This window comes from Littorina saxatilis, linkage group LG6, assembly GCF_037325665.1.
Source record: "Littorina saxatilis isolate snail1 linkage group LG6, US_GU_Lsax_2.0, whole genome shotgun sequence".
Lineage (NCBI taxonomy): Eukaryota > Metazoa > Mollusca > Gastropoda > Littorinimorpha > Littorinidae > Littorina > Littorina saxatilis.
This window is the reverse complement of record NC_090250.1, coordinates 56,776,404-56,804,386: the sequence shown is the minus strand read 5'-3', so window position 1 is coordinate 56,804,386 and position 27,983 is coordinate 56,776,404. Positions and strand designations below refer to the sequence as shown.

The 27,983-nt window shown below is 41.5% G+C and overlaps 1 protein-coding gene across 4 annotated transcripts; it reads left to right on the top strand.

Annotated features, from left to right (window-relative positions):
* The first annotated feature begins 1,220 nt into the window (after positions 1-1,220).
* Positions 1,221-27,983, top strand: LOC138969595 (carbonyl reductase [NADPH] 1-like). Of its 4 annotated transcripts, XM_070342452.1 has the most exons (9): positions 1,222-1,489; positions 1,768-1,849; positions 5,814-5,992; positions 11,529-11,641; positions 13,978-14,106; positions 20,137-20,278; positions 20,705-20,768; positions 20,889-20,952; positions 25,561-27,983. In XM_070342452.1, the coding sequence occupies exons 1-8, from the start codon at positions 1,463-1,465 to the stop codon at positions 20,945-20,947; spliced, it is 795 nt and encodes a 264-aa protein (XP_070198553.1). In that variant the 5' UTR covers positions 1,222-1,462; the 3' UTR covers positions 20,948-20,952; positions 25,561-27,983. The 4 variants fall into 4 exon arrangements, with proteins under 4 accessions (XP_070198552.1, XP_070198553.1, XP_070198550.1 ...); XM_070342451.1 differs by lacking the exon at positions 20,705-20,768 and having other exon boundaries at positions 1,221-1,489; XM_070342449.1 differs by lacking the exon at positions 20,889-20,952 and having other exon boundaries at positions 1,230-1,489.

Here is a 27,983-nt window from a genome sequence, read left to right as displayed (position 1 = left end):
CGATGTAATTCTCATATTTCCCGTGCACATTCCCACGGACATAAACACGCTTCAAAATAATCGTGTCCCACAATATTACAACACTACTGAAACGTAAACACAAACAAAACAAACATAGACAACGACATCTACTCAGCCACAGCAATTCGAAACAATAGTCCACCCGCCAAGTCAATGACAACGCTCACCGTAAAAAACCGCCGGGTGATGGAGTACTCGCGCCCGCCAGTACGTCTGCAACCGTACCGTTGACTCTCTCGGGTAGCACTGAACCAAAACCGTGCTAGTTCGCTGACGGGGTGCCAAAGTGTATTCGTACACCGCTGACCCGGACTATGTTAATTCTTCTCTCACTAAATAGCCTATAGATACGCTATAATCTAATTTAGCATTACACTATATTATCTTACCAGGTGAAATGAACATTATTTAATTTGCACGACTGTGCCCAACAAATATTTACAAACTTTCGTTTTCTGCAGCTTGACCTGGTTTGTTCACCGCGCGTTACCGGGTGACTATAGCCCGTTCCACGATTCGGACACAAACTTGCAAATACGCGAAGTTACAGGCGTAAAGCATCTCACATCCCACACGCATACATTCTACAATAGTGTTTGGACTCCAATGCTTATGTTGTAAATAACACAATTATTATATACACTCAAACATATAACAATTACATCATCTCGTGTATCTACAAAAAGCCTGTTTAAGCTTCTCCTGCATCTCTAAAACATCGGGTTGTGACACTCTACAAGATCAACAACGGCATAGTCGACATCAACAAGGCTGAGTTCTACACCTCTGGCGACAGCCGCACCAGAGGAGCCCAGAGACTGTTCCAGGAGAGGGCATCCCATCCTGTTCTCTTCAACTCCTTCTTCCCCCGAACACTGCGTCAGTGGAACAAGCTCGACCCTAAGACCACAGTTGCTCCTTCACTGGAGTCCTTCCAAACTGGTCTGGGTCGTACCCACGGACTTGCCTCGCTGACACAGTAACCCTGCAGCTCTTCGTGTAAATAGTTTTATACTTTTAACCATCTTCTCGGAGTTATTGGGTCACCCACCACCAGTAACCAATCACCCAGTACTCCGCCGCTGGACTACAGACGTTCTGATGAACCCAGTCCACATCAAGAAAGAAGAAGAAGAAGAAGAGAACAGAAAAACATTGTGTGACTCCAGGACGTTAGTAGATTCCCCTTCTGTAAGATGAGCAAGATTTGGGTACGAGAGCGCCTCAGTCTGAGCCCGCGGGTATTTGTAGTACCTAATTCATCTTAAGATGATTTAAACTCGTTGCGGATATCATCACTAGGCTTTGAATTTCAATTTAAAAAGCATTTAAGCGATTGTTGGTAGACATTCCGGAGACATATTACAAGGGGAGCCCATATTTCCTCGACACCGTGTGCAGTTTCTATGTCCTTCAACCTTGACCTCACACACGCGGAACGATGGCTTCCACCAAAAAAGTAGCAGTTGTAAGTATCCGACACCTGCCTGTTTTTCGTGCTTTCTTCATTATTTATTCTGCTCTTTAGTCTTATGGGGTGAGTGTGTGTTTTTCTTCAAATGTTTCCCTTTCTAGCATCATCTCTATCGTTGTATACGACATGAAAAACGCCCATCGATGTAAACTCGTAACACATGAACTGATCGTCTGATGAAGCGAATGCGTTGTGTAACTTACTGCATACATGATCATGGTCACCGAACGTTGCTTCTGCGTCAGTTTAAATTTCTCTCCGTGTCTTTTCAGGTGACAGGGTCCAACAAAGGAATTGGATATGCTATCGTCAGGGCCTTGTGTCAAAAGTTTGACGGAGATGTCATCCTGACATGTGAGTTTCGTCCCTGTGTTTGGTACACAAGTGATTTGAAAAAGTGGATTTGGTGGAGGTTGTCAATCAAGTTGACGAAGATGATGATGCTTACTATCCTCGCATGCTTCTGTGTCTGTCTGTATCTGTATCACGCCGTATATTCAGCTATACAGAGAGCGCGCTGACGCTAGGTGTACACAATTCAAGCTTTATCATCATGTTTGTCTCCAACTTCACGGCAAATGTCCCCCATTCAAAACCAAATGTGCCTCTTTGAAACCACGTACAGCTTAAATTTATGGTTGTGGGAATGAGTAAGGTTTGTATCCAGTGCATGAGTGATTTTAACGACAAATATACACGTAAACAAACATGTATATAAGACCTTACACGGTCAAATAACAGCCCAAATATGCCCAACAAAGGTCCCAAGGGGTCAAATAAGACCTAAGTAGAAATCTAAAATAAACAAGGAGGTGCCAATCACATTATTGAGTTAGCCCCGTTCTCTCCGTACGAACTATGCCTGGGAGAGGATTTCCTACGTCCTCTTGCGAGACTTGCACGGATCGAACTTACCAACTTCCACTCTCTCACTCAACTATGTGATAAAAATATAAGAAGAGTGGTTGGAACTAGTTTTGAACTCCCAATATTTACTTGGGGGGAGATCTAACCCAAGGCCTGCCGTGGGCTCGTGTCTCGAGACCCCGTTGAAGAATAAAACAAGAACCAGGAAAGACTTGGCCAATTGAAACTAATTAATAATATAAAATAATTTCACAAAACAGAACAAACGTAGAAAACAATTACAACACAAACTCGCGTCTGCTTTCACCACCACGACACACAATAAATGTTGTCACTTTGTACTTTATTTCTTAATATAATGGCAGCTAATACACATACGTACAGACAAGACGAGTTCTCAGAGGATTGGTGGGCTTCAGCCTGAGCGTACAATATCTCTGTCAGGCGACAAAAGGGTTAATCCCATGCTAGATCATTCTCATACATCTACAGGGCACTCACCGACCCCAATACTAGCAGATCACACAACCATCCTTTTATCAAAAAATTCAATACACTGTCCTCTTCACAATGCCAATTATTACAAACACCCCTACCATGGACAATGTCATCACAACTTCCGGTTAAAGTTTGGATTACACTATACGGGGAAAGCACACTTGATGTTCACAACAGTCACAAATAATGATTACCGCGAGAACCCCGTAAGACAATAAAACTAGATCTAAAATTAAAAAAAATAAAAAAATAAAACCTAAAACTAAACTATGAAACTGAAATATGAAACTGAAACCTGAACCTAAATCCCCTTAGGAAAGAGTAGTCTACAAACGACGTCTGCTCCCTGTAAACACAAAAGCACACACACCCAGGGTACATTACTGCCTGTTTCACAGTGGGTATGTACATCAAGGTATTACAACCTCTTACCTGCTTTCTCTGTGTTAGAACATAATTTTCTTCACTCCCTTTCACCAAGTTTAAATGGCGATTTTATCATCAAATCTTCACAATGTCTGTCGTAATTCTTTCAATGCAACTCATTAACAAAGCTAACACTACATTAATAACACATTAATGCCATCTTGTTCTTCACTAAATTCAACTATAAGCAAAGGAAAGGATGTACGAACCTCTTCTCATGCCTTTTCTCTCGGTCACGCTACCTCTGACCAAAACATGAAAACCGCGGCATCCTCCTCCATCTGCAATTATTACGGAACTATCAATAGCGACTAAATTAACGATTTTGATTTCCTGTCGTATCCAAGATGTTGTCATCTCAGATTACTGACTGACTTCACTATGAAATTAATACTTTTCCCGGAAATCTACCACAATTTATGTTTTATCATAGTACACTTTCTTCTAATACTGTGTACAACACGGTTTAACAACATAGTCTCGGCTGTCACATCACGCTTCCACTTCAACTCTTAATCAACCCTGTGACGTCACCTCGTCACATGCAAGTTCAAAGCAATACATGCCGCCTCCTAATTACACAATCAAAATCTGTCCAAACATACATTACCCACCAGTTTCTGACATTAAGCGTCCTGATTCCCCACCATAATCTATTATTTATACTATATATTAACAAACCATCACACAACTCCAAACTTTCAAACCCTCAATCTTTCCCTTTTTGATCCCACAACGTCAAAAATAGACTGTCTTTCACAACTCAACTAAAAGTTCAATTTTCTGATCAATCGTTTTCAAAACCATTCCTTATAACTACCAACATAATATTCTCCCAAAATATCATCCTATTTTACCAATATACCTATGATTAATCATCAATTTTCATCAAAAATATGATTTGCACCGGCGCCATCCACAAACAGGCTTTTCTCACAACAAGCACCACTTCAAATCCAACAAATTTTCATCCTTAATCTCACCATCGATCATACAAATATAAAATCAAAATTACCTCCACGTCTGGCATCACAATCTACCACATTAGATCACCGGATTCTGCCAAGAATCTCTATTTCTTTCCCGATTCTTTTCTCAATACTACGCCAGCATGTCTTCTCGACTTCGCAGTCAGGCGGAAAAGGAACATCTTCGCGCGCGTCTCCAATCACATGACCCAAAAATACTCTCCTACCAAAAACCTAAATCCTTCAGTACTCGTGATTCAAACCACTTTCCAACTCACAAATCCTTTGTGAACTCATACCCTATCAATCAAAATAAAATCTTAATAACACAAAAACGTATTTTGTTGTCAAAACATAATTTGCAGCAAATCTACATTTTAACCTCAACAACGCAAAGGGAAACAAACCCGCGGTCCAATCCCTTTTTGACTAACGTAGTTGTTTCCCCTACACCGCAAATCCCCCGCACTTGGTTACATATACGAACCGATTTGCTGTAGATCTGTCATCATGATCATGCACTAAATATATTCGCCCACTTTCATCCCATCCTACACGCCTCTTTGTCGATAAATGGACTGACAAGCCAACTGTTCATTGACGTGTCCTGCGTTGATATGTAAAACATCACCTGATTCAAAACGGTCTGTTTTGTGCAAAAACTCAACAAGAAATGAAGCAATCTAAACTGTGTGGTACCGCACCACAGCTTTAATCGGAATAAGATTGCCTCCGCGCGTTGGAAACAACACAGCATCAACACACCAAAGCCAACAATCGCTTGGCGGTACGGTGGCACAAGCTTGATATATAGCCTTGAATACCAGGCGGTACGGCGGCACAAGCTTGATATAGCCTTGAATACCAGGCGCTGTATGTCTAAATGCATATAAGCACTTCTCAAAAGACCTGCAAAACATCTTATTCATGCACTGATGCAGTTCCAAAAAAATAACAACACAAAAACGAGCTGCCAGAGGGTTTCTACAAGCCTGGCGGAATTTGTACTTTCCCCTGGCGATAGGGCGGACGATGTGGTAATGTTTATAAGTACTCACATTGGCTTTTCCTCATTGACTGTTCACCTGTGGGTTCTTAAACAAAAACATTTTATATTAGTAGCCATTTTAGTATTGTTACAGTGATTTCCAAACTGGTGCAACTCTATTAGTATTGTAACAGTGATTTCCAAACTGGTGCAACTCTATTATAGTATTGTTACAGTGATTTCCAAACTGGTGCAACTCTATTAGTATTGTAACAGTGATTTCCAAACTGGTGCAACTCTATTATAGTATTGTTACAGTGATTTCCAAACTGGTGCAACTCTATTATAGTATTGTTACAGTGATTTCCAAACTGGTGCAACTATATATATTATAGTATTGTTACAGTGATTTCCAAACTGGTGCAACTCTATTATAGTATTGTTACAGTGATTTCCAAACTGGTGCAACTCTATTATAGTATTGTTACAGTGATTTCCAAACTGGTGCAACTCTATTATAGTATTACTAAATCAGGAATGACATATATATAATCACCAATTTATGTTTCAGCCCGCGATGAAGGACGCGGCAAGGAGGCGGTGAAGGAGCTGAACGGCGAGGGTTTGAACCCCAAGTTTCACCTGCTTGACATCGATGACGTTGCCACTGTGGACCGCTTGCACGATTTCGTCCAACAAGAGTACGGGGGGCTCGACGTCCTGGTCAACAACGCTGGAATAGCCTACAAGGTGTTATACAGTGGAACCACCCTTTTAAGACCCCCCAATTTAAGACTTCTTCTTGGTTAAGACCTTCTTTATTTTGTAGAATTGTTGTTCATAACCTCTGTAAATTTAAAATCAAATGATACCAGGGACAACAGGAAAGCCTGGGAGTAGGAACCATGGAATAAGAGTAGCCTGGGAGTAGGAACCATGGAATAAGAGTAAAGCCTGGGAGTAGGAACCATGGAATAAGAGTAGCCTGGGAGTAGGAACCATGGAATAAGAGTAAAGCCTGGGAGTAGGAACCATGGAATAAGAGTAGCCTGGGAGTAGGAACCATGGAATAAGAGTAGCCTGGGAGTAGGAACCATGGAATAAGAGTAGCCTGGGAGTAGGAACAATGGAATAAGAGTAGCCTGGGAGTAGGAACCATGGAATAAGAGTAGCCTGGGAGTAGGAACCATGGAATAAGAGTAAAGCCTGGGAGTAGGAACCATGGAATAAGAGTAAAGCCTGGGAGTAGGAACCATGGAATAAGAGTAGCCTGGGAGTAGGAACCATGGAATAAGAGTAGCCTGGGAGTAGGAACCATGGAATAAGAGTAAAGCCTGGGAGTAGGAACCATGGAATAAGAGTAGCCTGGGAGTAGGAACCATGGAATAAGAGTAGCCTGGGAGTAGGAACCATGGAATAAGAGTAGCCTGGGAGTAGGAACCATGGAATAAGAGTAAAGCCTGGGAGTAGGAACCATGGAATAAGAGTAAAGCCTGGGAGTAGGAACCATGGAATAAGAGTAAAGCCTGGGAGTAGGAACCATGGAATAAGAGTAGCCTGGGAGTAGGAACCATGGAATAAGAGTAGCCTGGGAGTAGGAACCATGGAATAAGAGTAAAGCCTGGGAGTAGGAACCATGGAATAAGAGTAGCCTGGGAGTAGGAACCATGGAATAAGAGTAGCCTGGGAGTAGGAACCATGGAATAAGAGTAGCCTGGGAGTAGGAACCATGGAATAAGAGTAGCCTGGGAGTAGGAACCATGGAATAAGAGTAAAGCCTGGGAGTAGGAACCATGGAATAAGAGTAAAGCCTGGGAGTAGGAACCATGGAATAAGAGTAGCCTGGGAGTAGGAACCATGGAATAAGAGTAAAGCCTGGGAGTAGGAACCATGGAATAAGAGTAGCCTGGGAGTAGGAAACATGGAATAAGAGTAGCCTGGGAGTAGGAACCATGGAATAAGAGTAGCCTGGGAGTAGGAACCATGGAATAAGAGTAGCCTGGGAGTAGGAACCATGGAATAAGAGTAAAGCCTGGGAGTAGGAACCATGGAATAAGAGTAAAGCCTGGGAGTAGGAAACATGGAATAAGAGTAAAGCCTGGGAGTAGGAAACATGGAATAAGAGTAAAGCCTGGGAGTAGGAAACATGGAATAAGAGTAGCCTGGGAGTAGGAACAATGGAATAAGAGGAAAGCCTGGGAGTAGGAACCATGGAATAAGAGTAAAGCCTGGGAGTAGGAAACATGGAATAAGAGTAAAGCCTGGGAGTAGGAACCATGGAATAAGAGTAGCCTGTGAGTAGGAACCATGGAATAAGAGTAAAGCCTGGGAGTAGGAAACATGGAATAAGAGTAGCATGGGAGTAGGAACCATGGAATAAGAGTAAAGCCTGGGAGTAGGAACCATGGAATAAGAGTAAAGCCTGGGAGTAGGAAACATGGAATAAGAGTAAAGCCTGGGAGTAGGAACCATGGAATAAGAGTAAAGCCTGGGAGTAGGAACCATGGAATAAGAGTAAAGCCTGGGAGTAGGACACATGGAATAAGAGTAGCCTGTGAGTAGGAACCATGGAATAAGAGTAGCCTGAGAGTAGGAACCATGGAATAAGAGTAGCCTGGGAGTAGGAAACATGGAATAAGAGTAAAGCCTGGGAGTAGGAAACATGGAATAAGAGTAGCCTGGGAGTAGGAACCATGGAATAAGAGGAAAGCCTGGGAGTAGGAAACATGGAATAAGAGTAGCCTGGGAGTAGGAACCATGGAATAAGAGTAGCCTGGGAGTAGGAAACATGGAATAAGAGTAGCCTGGGAGTAGGAACCATGGAATAAGAGTAGCCTGGGAGTAGGAATCATGGAATAAGAGTAAAGCCTGGGAGTAGGAACCATGGAATAAGAGTAAAGCCTGGGAGTAGGACACATGGAATAAGAGTAGCCTGTGAGTAGGAACCATGGAATAAGAGTAGCCTGGGAGTAGGAAACATGGAATAAGAGTAGCCTGGGAGTAGGAACCATGGAATAAGAGTAGCCTGGGAGTAGGAAACATGGAATAAGAGTAGCCTGGGAGTAGGAACCATGGAATAAGAGTAGTCTGGGAGTAGGAACCATGGAATAAGAGTAGCCTGGGAGTAGGAACCATGGAATAAGAGTAGCCTGGGAGTAGGAACCATGGAATAAGAGTAGTCTGGGAGTAGGAACCATGGAATAAGAGTAGCCTGGGAGTAGGAACCATGGAATAAGAGAAGCCTGGGAGTAGGAACCATGGAATAAGAGTAGCCTGGGAGTAGGAAACATGGAATAAGAGTAAAGCCTGGGAGTAGGAACCATGGAATAAGAGTAAAGCCTGGGAGTAGGAACCATGGAATAAGAGTAGCCTGGGAGTAGGAACCATGGAATAAGAGTAGCCTGGGAGTAGGAACCATGGAATAAGAGTAGCCTGGGAGTAGGAACCATGGAATAAGAGTAGCCTGGGAGTAGGAAACATGGAATAAGAGTAAAGCCTGGGAGTAGGAACCATGGAATAAGAGTAAAGCCTGGGAGTAGGAACCATGGAATAAGAGTAAAGCCTGGGAGTAGGAACCATGGAATAAGAGTAGCCTGGGAGTAGGAACCATGGAATAAGAGTAGCCTGGGAGTAGGAAACATGGACTAAGAGTAGCCTGGGAGTAGGAACCATGGAATAAGAGTAAAGCCTGGGAGTAGGAACCATGGAATAAGAGTAGCCTGGGAGTAGGAACCATGGAATAAGAGTAGCCTGGGAGTAGGAAACATGGAATAAGAGTAAAGCCTGGGAGTAGGAAACATGGAATAAGAGTTAACCCTTTTCTGACTGACACAGCCTTTATCTAGCAATCATGCCTGCCTGAGACTGCCTTTTAGAAACAGCCAAAAAATGGATAACTTCAAATAAAAGCAAATAACTCCCACATTTGTGCTTTAATCTTCACGAAACTTTGTGTACCTATGCTGTTGTATGTTTTAATTCGGGTTGCCGTGGTAACTAACATGGCGGCCATTTTGAAAACAGAAAGAAATCAGTAAGAAATCATGAAAATGAGCCATTCAAGCAGTCATTTTGGTTGTAAATGACTGAAATGTTAGGCAAAAAGATAAAAGATATGTGTGTATGGCTTCCTGGCCAATTCTCCGGCCGACCCATCAAACATTTTTCGGACGACCCGACAATTTTGTTCCCATTCGCAACAAACAAAAAACAATTTTTTTTTTTTTGGTCAAAAAAACAATTCTTTGATCGGGCAGATGACAGACACAAGTGTTGCAAAAGTAACAACACATAATACTATCTTTTTGGATGGCCTCAGACAAACACAACAAGAAAGTGTTAGCAACATGTTGTTAGAAAATGCACTTATGTACTTACAAAGTTACAGATAATCCAGATGAAGCTGCATGTGATGCCAAATCCGTCACAGCCACACTTAGTCTCAATCACTTTCATCCTCCAAATCCCCAGCACCTGCAGCAGCTTGACGTAGCCTCCGTACTTCCCTCTTGTAGTTTTTGGCAGTGTCATCTTCCCCTCTCGTTGATGTGGGCGCTGCTGCACCCCTACCTCTGCCACGCCCACGTTGGACTGAGCGTGATCTTCCCCTCGTGCCACGAATCATTTGACGACCACGGTTCGATTCCCTCCGTTCATCACTTGTGCTGGGCTGTGGTTCATTTGAGTCGTCAATCGTAACTCTAACACCGTGCACTAATCCCTCCGAATCGTCTGTTTCTGCTTCTTCAATATCATCGTCGTCTTCAATGTCACTATCAGAGTCAAGTTGGAGCTCTCTCACAACCTCTTGTAAAGTAAATCTTCGATTTCGATTCATTTTCGGCTGATAATGCTCCAAATCAAACGTGCTCGGGAAAACACAGGAAGTGGCAAAGGGAAGTAACCACCGAAACACTTTTATGCACTGAAAACATGGACCGAGATGTGGATTTGTACGGAGTTTTGCTGTTACGTTTATATTCGTAGCCCGGCAGTAGAGACTGTTTAGCTGTTACGTTTATAGTCATAGCCCGTCAGAAAAGGGTTAACAGCCTTTTGCCAATTGCTTACATTATGTGCATGCATGTACACAAGCACACATGCCACACACAGATTGTAACAATGAAAGCCACACATGCCACACACAGATTGTAACAATGAAAGCCACACATGCCACACACAGATTGTAACAATGAAAGCCACACATGCCACACAGAGATTGTAACAATGAAAGCCACACATGCCACACACAGATTGTAACAATGAAAGCCACACATGCCACACACAGATTGTAACAATGAAAGCCATACATGCCACACACAGAGATTGTAACAATGAAAGCCACACATGCCACACACAGAGATTGTAACAATGAAAGCCACACATGCCACACAGAGATTGTAACAATGAAAGCCACACATGCCACACACAGATTGTAACAATGAAAGCCACACATGCCACACACAGAGATTGTAACAATGAAAGCCACACATGCCACACACAGATTGTAACAATGAAAGCCACACATGCCACACACAGAGATTGTAACAATGAAAGCCACACATGCCACACACAGATTGTAACAATGAAAGCCACACATGCCACACACAGATTGTAACAATGAAAGCCACACATGCCACACACAGATTGTAACAATGAAAGCCACACATGCCACACACAGATTGTAACAATGAAAGCCACACACGCCACACACAGATTGTAACAATGAAAGCCACACATGCCACACACAGATTGTAACAATGAAAGCCACACATGCCACACACAGATTGTAACAATGAAAGCCACACATGTAACACACAGATTGTAACAATGAAAGCCACACATGCCACACACAGATTGTAACAATGAAAGCCACACATGCCACACACAGATTGTAACAATGAAAGCCACACATGCCACACACACAGATTGTAACAATGAAAGCCACACATGCCACACACAGATTGTAACAATGAAAGCCACACATGCCACACACAGATTGTAACAATGAAAGCCACACATGCCACACACAGATTGTAACAATGAAAGCCACACATGCCACACACAGAGATTGTAACAATGAAAGCCACACATGCCACACACAGATTGTAACAATGAAAGCCACACATGCCACACACAGATTGTAACAATGAAAGCAGATGCATGCAAATACATCAGTTCATCAGTTCATCAGTTCTTCAGTTGTCTTAATGATTTTCCCCATCTTCACGTACATGTATCTCACACATATATGTAAAGTCTTGTGCTTTATTTCTTTGCCTTTCAGAATAGTTCCACTGCACCGTTCTCAGAGCAGGCGGAGGTGACGGTAAAGTCCAACTTCTGGGGAACGCTCAATGTGTGTGACAAACTGTTCCCACTTCTCAGACCTCACGCCAGGTTGGTATTACAGTGGAACCTCCCTTTTAAGACCTTCACAAATATAAAAAAATTAGGTCTTAAAAAGGAGGGAGTCTTAAAATGGGGGTACATGTACACAGGTTATCAACAGACAGTCTGAGACAATAGGGCCTTAAAAGGGAGGGAGTCTTAAATTGGGGGGGGGGCTTGAAATAAGGGTTCCACTGTATTGTACTTGAATTGTTGACCACAAAATGACATTTTACACAGATCGAGGCATCAGTGTTCCTCTGAGACCGCGCCAGCTTGATATTACATGCATGACCAAAGTAGGATTGTATTTTTTTCACCGAGTATAATTGGGATTCACTGGAGTCATGCTTACTTTGGTTATATGCTTTCCTTTAAAAAGCAGCAAGTGCTGGTGTAAAATGTTTTACATGTTAAAAAACAATTCTCAAAAATGTGTGCGTGCATATGAGTTCTTCAGTACTGGTGACAGAAAGGGGGAAAAGTGGTCAAAATTCAAATCTCTAGTTTTGTTTTTGAAATATAGCTTTTCATAAAGCAGAAATACTGTAGTATCTGATGTACATAAGAAAAAATCACTGGTTCACATGGTTCTTACATAATCTAACTTTTAAAGGTGGTTTTTGTGTGTCTGTGTGTATGTTTGTATGATGACGATAGGACCCGAAACGGCTGCACGGACTGAGACAGGAATTGCAGAGAATGTTCTTTGCCACTCGAGTCGTGTCATAGGGTACTTTTGGAATAGTAAATTTGAAAGGATTCTTTAAAAAAACGGCGGAAAACATTATATACCCTGTGAGCTATCGAGGATCCTCCCCGTCTGGGCTGTCGAAACGTGGTCTTGTTAAAAGATGTTTTCAAATGGTTAACAGGGAGATACACTCGAACACATGTAGCGACGTTATGTTGCCAAATCATCAAAGATCAACATTTCACTACACGGATCGATGCACACAGTCGAAATAGATGTGACTTTCACACGACCGAAGACTACTTACTAGCAGACTAGCAGACGACAAGATCTAAATATTTAGATCAGTGAGAGCAATCCGTTGAAGAACAGTTACTCTGCTTATTCGTCTTCAGTTAAGCTTATTTCCCCTACCATAAGTTTCCTTGCAGATCTGCAGTGCGTAGTGAAATGAACTAGTGTCATCGGAAGATTCTTCTCAGTCAATGATCAAAGCACAGTAAGTTCTATGCTGACAAAAGTCACTTTAGGAAAACACGACCATTGACTTCATTTATGATCCCAAAGGTAACAATATCGACAAGAATGTACGCATTTGACATTAAATGAAACATTCATAGACAGTTTCCAACTCACCAGATCTGCCAAAGAGCCTTCATTCGTGAAAAACGATGATTTTAATCCGACAGGTATCGGAAACAATCTCTTGGTAACCTGCGTTTCTCCTTCCGAAGCGAAGTGACGGCGCCACATTTCTTTGTTTATGGCTGTTTATCGCGAAACAACACAGTTGAAATTTGTGTGTAAAATAGCATAAATGTGTGGCGTGTAATCTCCGAATCAGTTCGTTATCTGCGTTTCGATGGGAATTCAGTTAGTGTGGATTTACTTTGAATCGAAGGCGAAGGTAACCTGCGTTGCATGTGGGACGGCGTGAGCAAATTTGATTGCAATATTTTATACAGGAAGTAAATTTTAATGATTCTGGCTCAGTCTTGTAGATCTGTTATGCAGTGTTTTGGTAGTGTATCTGCTTTTCTACTATGAAGCTCATTTGGAGTGAAACGCTGATCGAAGTGGGGTACCCTAAGTGGGACATCAGCCGTATGCAGATTACGCCTCAGAACACTCTCGCATTTCACAAAGACAACAATAATTCGCAACATTTCAAGAACTCCATCAGTTTTATTAGATACTATTTCAACAAAAACAGCACAAACACGACTATTATCAACAACACAGAACGGGAGGTAAGTCTTGAAAGACGCACCAAGTGTGCGTTCCCGTTTTTGGACGCCATTTTTGCTAGCATTTTCACAGTAAATCTTAATATTTCCATATCTGTTGAATGATTTTGGTATTTTCTTTGATTGTGCCGATTCTCCTATCTCTCTGGCATGTACTGGGTACTTTGTGACCAGTTTCTCCCCTAGACTGTATTGAAAAATGCGTCCGTGTGAGCTGACCCCCACTTATGACCAGTAGCAAAGAACAACTCATATACATGTGTGTGTGAGTGTGCATATTATTTGTGATATTTTTGTTTGGATTGAATACTTCTTTTGAAACCACATTTCTGCTTGTTGTATTTTTTTTCTTACCCCTCAAAAATAAGGCTGACAAAGTTGTTTATGTGTATTTTACCCCCCAGGGTGTCGAACGTATCAAGCATGGTGTCTCAAATGACCATAAAGAAATGCAGCAACGAGGTTCAGGAGCGCTTCAAGGACCCCTACCTCACCATGGACGGCTTGAAGAAACTCATGACAGAGTTTGTCAGGTATAAAGAATCTTGCATGTATGTTTCACACCTCAGCTTGATCAGTAGATTCAGTTCTTAGCTAATGTGCACACGCTGGCAGACATCAGACAATTTTCGGAAATAACACCATTGGGTTTGTATGGGTTATAAAAGAGTGACTCCCCTTGCTTTTCCTCTGACAAATAACTTCACACGTGCTCCTGTCCATGTGTTTCCGACACACCCCTCACTGGTGATTGGCCCCTCTAATGTTTGTCCGAGTAAAAAGCAAGGGCATTAACTCTTTCACAACCCATACCAACCCGACAGAGCTGTTTTTTTAATTCGTCTACTCAGTAGTCCCTTTCTAATATTTTAACCAAATATGCCATGACAGACCACCTGCAATGTATGTCTTAAGGGTGTCCTTTCATCGAAGGTACCACTGTATGTCTGACTTAAGGGTGTCCTCTCATCGAAGGTACCACTGTATGTCTGACTTAAGGGTGTCCTCTCATCGAAGGTACCACTGTATGTCTTAAGGGTGTCCTCTCATCAAAGGTACCACTGTATGTCTTAAGGGTGTCCTCTCATCGAAGGTACCACTGTATGTCTGACTTAAGGGTGTCCTCTCATCGAAGGTACCACTGTATGTCTTAAGGGTGTCCTCTCATCGAAGGTACCACTGTATGTCTGACTTAAGGGTGTCCTCTCATCGAAGGTACCACTGTATGTCTGACTTAAGGGTGTCCTCTCATCGAAGGTACCACTGTATGTCTGACTTAAGGGTGTCCTCTCATCGAAGGTACCACTGTATGTCTGACTTAAGGGTGTCCTCTCATCGAAGGTACCACTGTATGTCTGACTTAAGGGTGTCCTCTCATCGAAGGTACCACTGTATACCAAACTGAAACACACGCCGAACAACAGCCTGGCTGATTTCTCTGCACACAGGACATTTTTGTTGAAGTAATTTTTATAAATGACACCAATATTATTCAGCTGAAATGAATATCAGCATAAAAATCCACCTCTGCGCAGAACACAGCCACACTCTACCACCGTGTTGAGTTTTAGTTTGGTATGTGTCCAAGTGGGAGCATACTCTCGTCAAGGTGAAGGACACATCTGTGGCAGTAAACATGATAGGTGTGTAGGTAGAAAGCATGCTATACAGTAAACATGATAGGTGTGTAGGCAGAAAGCATGCTATACAGTAAACATGATAGGTGTGTAGGCAGAAAGCATGCTACAGTAAACATATCTGTGGCAGTAAACATGATAGGTGTGTAGGTAGAAAGCATGCTACAGTAAACATGATAGGTGTGTAGGTAGAAAGCATGCTACAGTAAACATGATAGGTGTGTAGGCAGAAAGCATGCTACAGTAAACATGATAGGTGTGTAGGTAGAAAGCATGCTACAGTAAACATGATAGGTGTGTAGGTAGAAAGCATGCTACAGTAAACATGATAGGTGTGTAGGTAGAAAGCATGCTACAGTAAACATGATAGGTGTGTAGGTAGAAAGCATGCTACAGTAAACATGATAGGTGTGTAGGCAGAAAGCATGCTACAGTAAACATGATAGGTGTGTAGGTAGAAAGCATGCTACAGTAAACATGATAGGTGTGTAGGTAGAAAGCATGCTACAGTAAACATGATAGGTGTGTAGGTAGAAAGCATGCTACAGTAAACATGATAGGTGTGTAGGTAGAAAGCATGCTACAGTAAACATGATAGGTGTGTAGGCAGAAAGCATGCTACAGTAAACATGATAGGTGTGTAGGTAGAAAGCATGCTACAGTAAACATGATAGGTGTGTAGGCAGAAAGCATGCTACAGTAAACATGATAGGTGTGTAGGCAGAAAGCATGCTACAGTGGACATGATAGGTGTGTAGGTAGAAAGCATGCTACAGTAAACATGATAGGTGTGTAGGTAGAAAGCATGCTACAGTAAACATGATAGGTGTGTAGGTAGAAAGCATGCTACAGTAAACATGATAGGTGTGTAGCATGCTACAGTAAACATGATAGGTGTGTAGGTAGAAAGCATGCTACAGTAAACATGATAGGTGTGTAGGTAGAAAGCATGCTACAGTAAACATGATAGGTGTGTAGGTAGAAAGCATGCTACAGTAAACATGATAGGTGTGTAGGTAGAAAGCATGCTACAGTAAACATGATAGGTGTGTAGGCAGAAAGCATGCTACAGTAAACATGATAGGTGTGTAGGTAGAAAGCATGCTACAGTAAACATGATAGGTGTGTAGGTAGAAAGCATGCTACAGTAAACATGATAGGTGTGTAGGTAGAAAGCATGCTACAGTAAACATGATAGGTGTGTAGGCAGAAAGCATGCTACAGTAAACATGATAGGTGTGTAGGCAGAAAGCATGCTACAGTAAACATGATAGGTGTGTAGGTAGAAAGCATGCTACAGTAAACATGATAGGTGTGTAGGCAGAAAGCATGCTACAGTAAACATGATAGGTGTGTAGGTAGAAAGCATGCTACAGTAAACATGATAGGTGTGTAGGTAGAAAGCATGCTACAGTAAACATGATAGGTGTGTAGGTAGAAAGCATGCTACAGTAAACATGATAGGTGTGTAGGCAGAAAGCATGCTACAGTAAACATGATAGGTGTGTAGGCAGAAAGCATGCTACAGTAAACATGATAGGTGTGTAGGTAGAAAGCATGCTACAGTAAACATGATAGGTGTGTAGGCAGAAAGCATGCTACAGTAAACATGATAGGTGTGTAGGCAGAAAGCATGCTACAGTAAACATGATAGGTGTGTAGGCAGAAAGCACGCTACAGTAAACATGATAGGTGTGTAGGCAGAAAGCATGCTACAGTAAACATGATAGGTGTGTAGGCAGAAAGCATGCTACAGTAAACATGATAGGTGTGTAGGCAGAAAGCATGCTACAGTAAACATGATAGGTGTGTAGGCAGAAAGCATGCTACAGTAAACATGATAGGTGTGTAGGCAGAAAGCACGCTACAGTAAACATGATAGGTGTGTAGGCAGAAAGCATGCTACAGTAAACATGATAGGTGTGTAGGCAGAAAGCATGCTACAGTAAACATGATAGGTGTGTAGGCAGAAAGCATGCTACAGTAAACATGATAGGTGTGTAGGCAGAAAGCATGCTACAGTAAACATGATAGGTGTGTAGGTAGAAAGCATGCTACAGTAAACATGATAGGTGTGTAGGCAGAAAGCATGCTACAGTAAACATGATAGGTGTGTAGGTAGAAAGCATGCTACAGTAAACATGATAGGTGTGTAGGTAGAAAGCATGCTACAGTAAACATGATAGGTGTGTAGGTAGAAAGCATGCTACAGTAAACATGATAGGTGTGTAGGCAGAAAGCACGCTACAGTAAACATGATAGGTGTGTAGGCAGAAAGCATGCTACAGTAAACATGATAGGTGTGTAGGCAGAAAGCATGCTACAGTAAACATGATAGGTGTGTAGGTAGAAAGCATGCTACAGTAAACATGATAGGTGTGTAGGCAGAAAGCATGCTACAGTAAACATGATAGGTGTGTAGGCAGAAAGCATGCTACAGTAAACATGATAGGTGTGTAGGCAGAAAGCATGCTACAGTAAACATGATAGGTGTGTAGGCAGAAAGCATGCTACAGTAAACATGATAGGTGTGTAGGTAGAAAGCATGCTACAGTAAACATGATAGGTGTGTAGGCAGAAAGCATGCTACAGTAAACATGATAGGTGTGTAGGTAGAAAGCATGCTACAGTAAACATGATAGGTGTGTAGGTAGAAAGCATGCTACAGTAAACATGATAGGTGTGTAGGTAGAAAGCATGCTACAGTAAACATGATAGGTGTGTAGGCAGAAAGCACGCTACAGTAAACATGATAGGTGTGTAGGCAGAAAGCATGCTACAGTAAACATGATAGGTGTGTAGGTAGAAAGCATGCTACAGTAAACATGATAGGTGTGTAGGCAGAAAGCATGCTACAGTAAACATGATAGGTGTGTAGGCAGAAAGCATGCTACAGTAAACATGATAGGTGTGTAGGTAGAAAGCATGCTACAGTAAACATGATAGGTGTGTAGGTAGAAAGCATGCTACAGTAAACATGATAGGTGTGTAGGTAGAAAGCATGCTACAGTAAACATGATAGGTGTGTAGGCAGAAAGCATGCTACAGTAAACATGATAGGTGTGTAGGCAGAAAGCATGCTACAGTAAACATGATAGGTGTGTAGGCAGAAAGCATGCTACAGTAAACATGATAGGTGTGTAGGCAGAAAGCATGCTACAGTAAACATGATAGGTGTGTAGACAGAAAGCATGCTACAGTAAACATGATAGGTGTGTAGGTAGAAAGCATGCTACAGTAAACATGATAGGTGTGTAGGTAGAAAGCATGCTACAGTAAACATGATAGGTGTGTAGGTAGAAAGCATGCTACAGTAAACATGATAGGTGTGTAGGCAGAAAGCATGCTACAGTAAACATGATAGGTGTGTAGGCAGAAAGCATGCTACAGTAAACATGATAGGTGTGTAGGCAGAAAGCATGCTACAGTAAACATGATAGGTGTGTAGGCAGAAAGCATGCTACAGTAAACATGATAGGTGTGTAGGCAGAAAGCATGCTACAGTAAACATGATAGGTGTGTAGGCAGAAAGCATGCTACAGTAAACATGATAGGTGTGTAGGTAGAAAGCATGCTACAGTAAACATGATAGGTGTGTAGGCAGAAAGCATGCTACAGTAAACATGATAGGTGTGTAGGCAGAAAGCATGCTACAGTAAACATGATAGGTGTGTAGGCAGAAAGCATGCTACAGTAAACATGATAGGTGTGTAGGTAGAAAGCATGCTACAGTAAACATGATAGGTGTGTAGGTAGAAAGCATGCTACAGTAAACATGATAGGTGTGTAGGCAGAAAGCATGCTACAGTAAACATGATAGGTGTGTAGGTAGAAAGCATGCTACAGTAAACATGATAGGTGTGTAGGCAGAAAGCATGCTACAGTAAACATGATAGGTGTGTAGGTAGAAAGCATGCTACAGTAAACATGATAGGTGTGTAGGCAGAAAGCATGCTACAGTAAACATGATAGGTGTGTAGGTAGAAAGCATGCTACAGTAAACATGATAGGTGTGTAGGCAGAAAGCTTGCTACAGTAAACATGATAGGTGTGTAGGTAGAAAGCATGCTACAGTAAACATGATAGGTGTGTAGGTAGAAAGCATGCTACAGTAAACATGATAGGTGTGTAGGTAGAAAGCATGCTACAGTAAACATGATAGGTGTGTAGGCAGAAAGCATGCTACAGTAAACATGATAGGTGTGTAGGTAGAAAGCATGCTACAGTAAACATGATAGGTGTGTAGGCAGAAAGCATGCTACAGTAAACATGATAGGTGTGTAGGCAGAAAGCATGCTACAGTAAACATGATAGGTGTGTAGGTAGAAAGCATGCTACAGTAAACATGATAGGTGTGTAGGTAGAAAGCATGCTACAGTAAACATGATAGGTGTGTAGGCAGAAAGCTTGCTACAGTGGACACCCCCCCCCCCCCCCCCCAATTTAAGACTCCTTCCCTTTTAAGACCATGTTTTCAGACTGTGTGTTGATAACCTGTGTACATAAACCCCCTCCTTGCTAATGCCCATTTTGTGAAGGTCTTAAAAAAGAGGTTTGTTTTGTATCTTTAAATAAATGAAAAAGGTGAAAGGTTGAGTTGTTGAGTTCATGTACAATAACTTGGTTTACTTGTGTGCTTTGTGTTTCAAAATTCATGAATGTGCATTGAAAACTTTGTATTGAACACTGTGCATTGAACAATGTGCATTGAACACTGTGCATTGAACACTGTGCATTGAACACTGTGCATTGAAAACTTTGTAAATTGTATTAGTTTCTTTCAATGTTGATTATTATTTGATTTTGAATTGTGTACAGAATAATTTATGTATGCATCTTTTGTGAGGCGCTTAGAACTGTATCAGGATTTGCGCCATATGAATATCCTCATTATTATTGTTGTTGTTGTTGTTGTACTGTTTTTAGCCTGGCCAAGGAGGGAAAGCACGAGGCGGCAGGGTGGCCCAGTTCAGCGTACGGGGTCAGCAAGGTCGGGGTCACCGTCATGAGCATGATTCAGCAGCGACAGTTTGACGCTGAGGGCAAGGAGGACATCATCGTCAATGCTGTACGTGTATTAAATTTTTTTGAATGATAATAATAAGTAATGCATAATATTTTTAGAGCACATGCACAGGTTGTGTACAAATTATTGAGAATCAGTGTTTGACTTGTAGTAAGTGCAAAGTTCACAGACCAGAAATGATTGAGGTATGAAATGAAAGGAGATTGTTTTCTCAACTTACACAATGAAATAATGTAACTCATGTCGTCCTCCCTATTCTCAGTTTGACAATGACCGCATGAGACACTGGGGCTCCAAAACCTTGTCCGAAATTCAGTGTCACACCTACTGAAGTAAAGACAGCTTGGCGTAATATTGGTTTGTTTCCATGGTTACGTGCGTAATATTGGTTTGTTTCCATGGTTACGTGCGTAATATTGGTTTGTTTCCATGGTTACGTGCGTAATATTGGTTTGTTTCCATTTGCAGTGCTGCCCGGGTTACGTCAACACAGACATGTCCAGCCACAAAGGACACAAAACCATTGACCAGGGTGAGTTATGGTTTGTTTCCATTTGCAGTGCTGCCCGGGTTACGTCAACACAGACATGTCCAGCCACAAAGGACACAAAACCATTGACCAGGGTGAGTTATGGTTTGTTTCCATTTGCAGTGCTGCCCGGGTTACGTGAACACAGACATGTCCAGCCACAAAGGACACAAAACCATTGACCAGGGTGAGTTATGGTTTGTTTCCATTTGCAGTGCTGCCCGGGTTACGTGAACACAGACATGTCGAGCCACAAAGGACACAAAACCATTGACCAGGGTGAGTTAACACTTTCTACCCCACCTATGTTGACCAAGTTGTTTTTAGCCGAGACCAGCTGTGCTGCAGCAGGTCACTCAGAATTGTAGTAACTGTGTAGCAACTGTGTATCTACACGATGGAATGCAGGCGTTAGATCGACGTCACAGGAAGTGACTGAAGTGACTGTGTGTACAGATATATCCGTACCAGGTCAGATAGAGCCATATGAGTGGGTACGGATATATCCCTAATGGGAGTTTTTGATTGAGACTTTATGTAATCCCCAAACACCATAGAACCTTCCTATTGACCAATTTTTGACTCACATGCGAAGCAAAAGTGAGTCTATGTACTCACCCGAGTCGTCCGTCCGTCCGGAAAACTTTAATGTTGGATATTTCTTGGACACTATTCAGTCTATCAGTACCAAATTTGGCAAGATGGTGTATGATGACAAGGCCCCAAAAAACATACATAGCATCTTGACCTTGCTTCAAGGTCAAGGTCGCAGGGGCCATAAATGTTGCCTAAAAACCAGCTATTTTTCACATTTTTCCCATTTTCTCTGAAGTTTTTGAGATTGAATACCTCACCTATATATGATATATAGGGCAAAGTAAGCCCCATCTTTTGATACCAGTTTGGTTTACCTTGCTTCAAGGTCAAGGTCACAGGAGCTCTTCAAAGTTGGATTGTATACATATTTTGAAGTGACCTTGACCCTGAACTATGGAAGATAACTGTTTCAAACTTAAAAATTATGTGGGGCACATGTTATGCTTTCATCATGAGACACATTTGGTCACATATGATCAAGGTCAAGGTCACTTTGACCCTTATGAAATGTGACCAAAATAAGGTAATGAACCACTAAAAGTGACCATATCTCATGGTAGAAAGAGCCAATAAGCACCATTGTACTTCCTATGTCTTGAATTAACAGCTTTGTGTTGCATGACCTTGGATGACCTTGACCTTGGGTCAAGGTCACATGTATTTTGGTAGGAAAAATGTGTAAAGCATGTGAGTCGTATGGGCTTTGCCCTTCTTGTTAAAGGATTATGTTTGTAAACAAACAAATAAACAATGACGTCATTTGAACTACACAGTCCGGATGATGTGGGTCGTGGACGACCCATATCATGGAATTAAAGAAGGCAGTGTTTATCCCTATTCGGATGGCATGGGTCATGTACGACCCATACTCCGCAAAGAGGCGGTAAAGAGTTTATCCTTAATCGGTGGGCGTTGGCCATGTACGACTCATACTGTTTACGTTGAATCCTTCTTTAGAAAGTATGGGTCGTACACGACCCACATTATCGGGACTGTGTGTGATCCGGTGAAGGTTAACACTGACAGCTCCTGCATCGTTAATATTTACATAGTAAATTTACATAGTGCAATATCATATTTGATTGTATCCCTTTTATGTTTTATGTTTTATGTGTGTCGTCCTATACAATTGTTGTTATAATCGTTTACAGGCAGACAGGGTGTGCCGAAGAAAAATTTCCATTTTTATGTAATATTTTAATGGACAATAAAGTGCTGTTATTGTTATTGTTATTGTTATTTGTTTTTGCTGTTGTTGGCTTTTTTGTGCACTTAACACTTTCTACCCCACCTATATTGACCAAGTTTTTTTTAGCCGAGACCAGCTGTGCTGCAGCAGGTCACTCAGAATTGTAGTAACTGTGTATCGACACGCTGGAATGTAGGCGTTAGATCGACATTTCAGGAAGGGACTGAAGCTAAAAAAAACAAAAAACTCCGTCGGATTGCTATGGGATTTGGAAGAGTGACCTTTTCTTGCAAAACCTCATACAAACATTGGAGGGGCCAATCAATAGCGAGGGGTGTAACGGAAATACGTGCGTAAGCTTTTAATACACCTGTACTGTGCCGCAAGCAGCGTTCAGGCATATCACTGAAAGGAACGGACATTCCAACGCATTTCACTTGGTCCCAGAACAAATGACTCTTTGGTGTGCCTTATTTCTCGTGTTTTAACGTGAATTTACAAAAAGGCAACACAAAGAGGGGAACAAAGGCAACACAAAGAGGGGAACAAAAGGCAACACAAAGAGGGGAACAAAGGCAACACAAAGAGGGGAACAAAAGGCAACACAAAGAGGGGAACAAAAGGCAACACAAAGAGGGGAACAAAAGGCAACACAAAGAGGGGAACAAAAGGCAACACAAAGAGGGGAACAAAAGGCAACACAAAGAGGGGAACAAAAGGCAACACAAAGAGGGGAACAAAAGGCAACACAAAGAGGGGAACAAAAGGCAACACAAAGAGGGGAACAAAAGGCAACACAAAGAGGGGAACAAAAGGCAACACAAAGAGGGGAACAAAAGGCAACACAAAGAGGGGAACAAAAGGCAACACAAAGAGGGGAACAAAAGGCGACACAAAGAGGGGAACAAAAGGCAACACAAAGAGGGGAACAAAAGGCAACACAAAGAGGGGAACAAAAGGCAACACAAAGAGGGGAACAAAAGGCAACACAAAGAGGGGAACAAAAGGCAACACAAAGAGGGGAACAAAAGGCAACACAAAGAGGGGAACAAAAGGCAACACAAAGAGGGGAACAAAAGGCAACACAAAGAGGGGAACAAAGGCAACACAAAGAGGGGAACAAAAGGCAACACAAAGAGGGGAACAAAAGGCAACACAAAGAGGGGAACTCATTCGGTGCCATCATAAAGTCATTGCAAGCAATCATTGCAATGCGTTATCAAGCCTGCAAATGATTGATTGCAGATGATGCAGCATTCTTGGTTTCAAAGCGAAACTTGTGCAGCAATAATTTGCTGTGTGCAGCACAGCGCACTACTTTTGCGTGCACAGCCTATATTATTTGTGTTCAACGCTAGGTGTGTTAATTACTGTCTGTCCTCTTCTTGGCTTATTTTCTTCTTTCTTTCTCTGTCAGTTCTATTTATTGACTTGCTGAACAAGGCATTAGGCCAAAAAAAAAAAAATGTCTGTTTCTGGTCACCCGACCGACCCTAAATTTCGGCGCCGACCCTAAACTTTTTTTTTCCAAACTCAAAAAAAATTTTTTTTTTTTGGGTGGTAAAGGACAGGGTGAGAAAATGAACAACAAAAACGTGTGAAAACGAAAGTCCGCTGACGATTTGTAAATGTGTTGAGTGTCTTGTCTCTATGTATAGTGAATCCAGTCTCTTTGCGCGATTTTTAAAGTTAGTTTTATTGGTCTACATTTGGGGTAAAAAAAATTTTTTTTTTAAAAATCCGTACCTACCGACCCTATTTTTTTTTTAGCCATGTTACCAGAAACAGACAATTTTTTTTTTGTGGCCTTACATTAGTTTGAAACCCGTTCTCTGTTATCGTCGTGTATTGTTCATGTTTCTTTCTCTGTCAGTTCTATTTATTGACTTGCTGAACAAGGCATTAGTTTGAAACCCGTTCTCTGTTATCATCATGTATTGTTCATGTTTCTGGCGAGTACATTTTCATTGTAATCCTGTTAGTTCAGAACCGCTTTTAGGCTGTTAAATTCCCTTATTATCATTATCTGTACAGTGGAACCCCCCTTTTAAGACCACCCAATTTAAGACTCACTCCCTTTTAAGACCGTGTTTTGTCAGACATTGTGTAAAACCTGTGTAAATGTACCCCCAGTGTAAATGTACCCCCAGTGTAAATGTACCCCCAGTGTAAATGTACCCCCAGTGTAAATGTACCCCCAGTGTAAATGTACCCCCAGTGTAAGACTCAATCCTTATTCAGACCTCATTTTCTCACATTTTGTGAGGTTGTAAAAGTGGGGTCCACTGTATTATTATTATCCCCGAGTACGCAGTACTAGGGTCCAGCAGACTTTAATTGTGTGTCTGTCTGTCTGTCTGTCTGTCTCGACTTAACAGCTTATTGCTGGGAAACTACTGGGCGCTGTTCGTTCAAAAGTTGATACACTAACTTGATAATAGGTCCGATTGATCGTATTAAAACTTCATAATGTTACCTGGGACCTAAATGCGAAATAAATCACAAAAACGACTCTTAACGGCGGGCGGAATTCGCGGTGGGATAGAACTGCGGTTCGGCTCATAGAACGGTGCAAGGTCTCGGCCAACCAAGACTATGGCATACTCGTAGCAAAGCCGCCGAATCAAGGTACCGTAAACCAAGAATAGTGACGTAATTACGTCACGGTCGAAAGTCTTTGACGTCAATGCCTCCCTGTAGTCTTTTTCTCTCGCGCGGTGTGTGTGTGTGTGTGTGTGTGTGTGTGTGTGTGTGTTCATTTTGTGCACATGTGTTAGTGTTACTGTTTGTGTGTGTGTGTGTGTGTGTGTGTGTGTGTGTGTGTGTGTGTGTATGCGTGCATGAGTGTACTCGTGTGTGTGTGTGTGTGTGTGTGTGTGTGTGTGTGTGTGTGTGTGTGTAAGAAAGAAAGAGAGGGAGGGAGAGAGAGTGTGTGTGTGTGTGTGTGAATGTCTGAAGAGTACTCGGGTCCAGCGCGAGCGTTTTTTATTATTATTACTATTATTGCAGGGGCGGAGACACCAGTGATGCTGGCCCTGATTCCTCCCAATGCTACCTCCCCCAGGGGAGAATACCTGTCAGAAAAGCAAGTGCAGAAGTGGGGTTGATCCTTTCTAGCTGTACCTGTCGTACCTGGCCCGATTTACACCTGTTGGGTGCCATCAAGCTGTATCACAGGCTGCAAAGTTGGAAAAGAACTGGAATGGGTTAGGGTTAGGTTTAGGAATGTATTGGCTTCTATTTGGTGCTTTAACATTGAAACAGTAGTAGTAAATGTTGCTCCGTTTTCACATTTTGAGTGCATTGTCTTGCTGACATGCAGTGCGTTCAGTATCATAATGTGAGTTTGACAGATTGACTGAATGGATTAATTTCGCTTCACGCGACTGGTTTAAGAAGTGCTGTTTTCATATTTGGAAAAACATGTTTGTATTGTGAAAGTTTAGACCTTGGACTAATAGTGCTGTTGTTCCTAAAACTGTATCAGAGGTTGCAAAGTTGGAAAAGAACTGGATAAGCATTTCATTTATGTACTGCTGGCAGGTGCTTCGACATAGAAACAGCATATTATTTTTGCTCCGTTTTCACATTTTGAGTGCATTGTCTTGCTGACATGCAGTGCGTTCAGTATCATAATGTGAGTTTGACAGATTGACTGAATGGATTAATTTCGCTTCACGCGACTGGTTTAAGAAGTGCTGTTTTCATATTTGGAAAAACATGTTTGTATTGTGAAAGTTTAGACCTTGTGATGCTCCTCGCAATGTTGCATGGAACTCCCTTTTAAATGGTCAGTGGATGAAAGATATTGACTTTTACATTTCAGGGACTCATGGAAATACCTCTTCTTGCCGTTGGTTTTTTTGTTTTGTTTTTATATTTAGTCAAGTTTTGACTAAATATTTTAACGTAGAGGGGGGAATCGAGAGGAGGGTCGTGGTGTATGTGCGTGTGTCTGTGTGTGTGTGTGTGTGTGTAGAGCGATTCAGACTAAACTACTGGACCGATCTTTATGAAATTTGACATGAGAGTTCCTGGGTATGAAATCCCCGAACGTTTTTTTCATTTTTTTGATAAATGTCTTTGATGACGTCATATCCGGCTTTTCGTGAAAGTTGAGGCGGCACTGTCACGCCCTCATTTTTCAACCAAATTGGTTGAAATTTTGGTCAAGTAATCTTCGACGAAGCCCGGACTTCGGTATTGCATTTCAGCTTGGTGGCTTAAAAATTAATTAATGACTTTGGTCATTAAAAATCTGAAAATTGTAAAAAAAAATAAAAATTTATAAAACGATCCAAATTTACGTTCATCTTATTCTCCATCATTTTCTGATTCCAAAAACATATAAATATGTTATATTTGGATTAAAAACAAGCTCTGAAAATTAAATATATAAAAATTATGATCAAAATTAAATTGTCGAAATCAATTTAAAAACACTTTCATCTTATTCCTTGTCGGTTTCTGATTCCAAAAACATATAGATATGATATGTTTGGATTAAAAACACGCTCAGAAAGTTAAAACATAGAGAGGTACAGAAAAGCGTGCTATCCTTCTTAGCGCAACTACTACCCCGCTCTTCTTGTCAATTTCACTGCCTTTGCCATGAGCGGTGGACTGACGATGCTACGAGTATACGGTCTTGCTGAAAAATGGCATTGCGTTCAGTTTCATTCTGTGAGTTCGACAGCTACTTGACTAAATGTTGTGTTTTCGCCTTACGCGACTTGTTTGTTTTGGTTTACCTTATAAATGCAGTTGTTGGAATTGCACAGTAAGTTTCATACACTTGTGCTCGTTTCTAAGAGTACCGTTAAGATGGTCACAATGTTTGTTCCTTAAAAACCTTGTATGAACACATTTCAGCCTTTTTCTCTGCTTTGACTTGAACCCAACTGCCATTGCAGGGGTAAAGTTTATTCCAAGTTATTATAACTTTGTTGAGATCGTTTTGTTGTTGCACAACTTTGTTGTTTTGTTGTTGGACAACTTTGTTGTTTTGTTGTTGGACAACTTTGTTGTTTTGTTGTTGGACAACTTTGTTGTTTTGTTGTTGGACAACTTTGTTGTTTTGTTGTTGGACAACTTTGTTGTTTTGTTGTTGGACAACTTTGTTGTTTTGTTGTTGGACAACTTTGTTGTTTTGTTGTTGGACAACTTTGTTGTTTTGTTGTTGCACAACTTTGTTGTTTTGTTGTTGCACAACTTTGTCGTTTTGTTGTTGGACAACTTTGTTGTTTTGTTGTTGCACAACTTTGTTGTTTTGTTGTTGGACAACTTTGTTGTTTTGTTGTTGGACAACTTTGTTGTTTTGTTGTTGCACAACTTTGTTGTTTTGTTGTTGCACAACTTTCCATGTGGAAACTATAATCAGTATTTTATTCTTGACCATATTTGATTAGTAAAGTTCATTATTTTCAAAGGAG

Excerpts from the sequence above, each read along its gene's own strand:
- LOC138969595 (XM_070342451.1), top strand. The coding sequence starts at position 1,463 with ATGGCTTCCACCAAAAAAGTAGCAGTT. Across the intron at positions 1,850-5,813 it reads CGGAGATGTCATCCTGACAT|CCCGCGATGAAGGACGCGGC; the intron begins GTGAGTTTCGTC and ends TTTATGTTTCAG. Across the intron at positions 5,993-11,528 it reads ACGCTGGAATAGCCTACAAG|AATAGTTCCACTGCACCGTT; the intron begins GTGTTATACAGT and ends TTTGCCTTTCAG.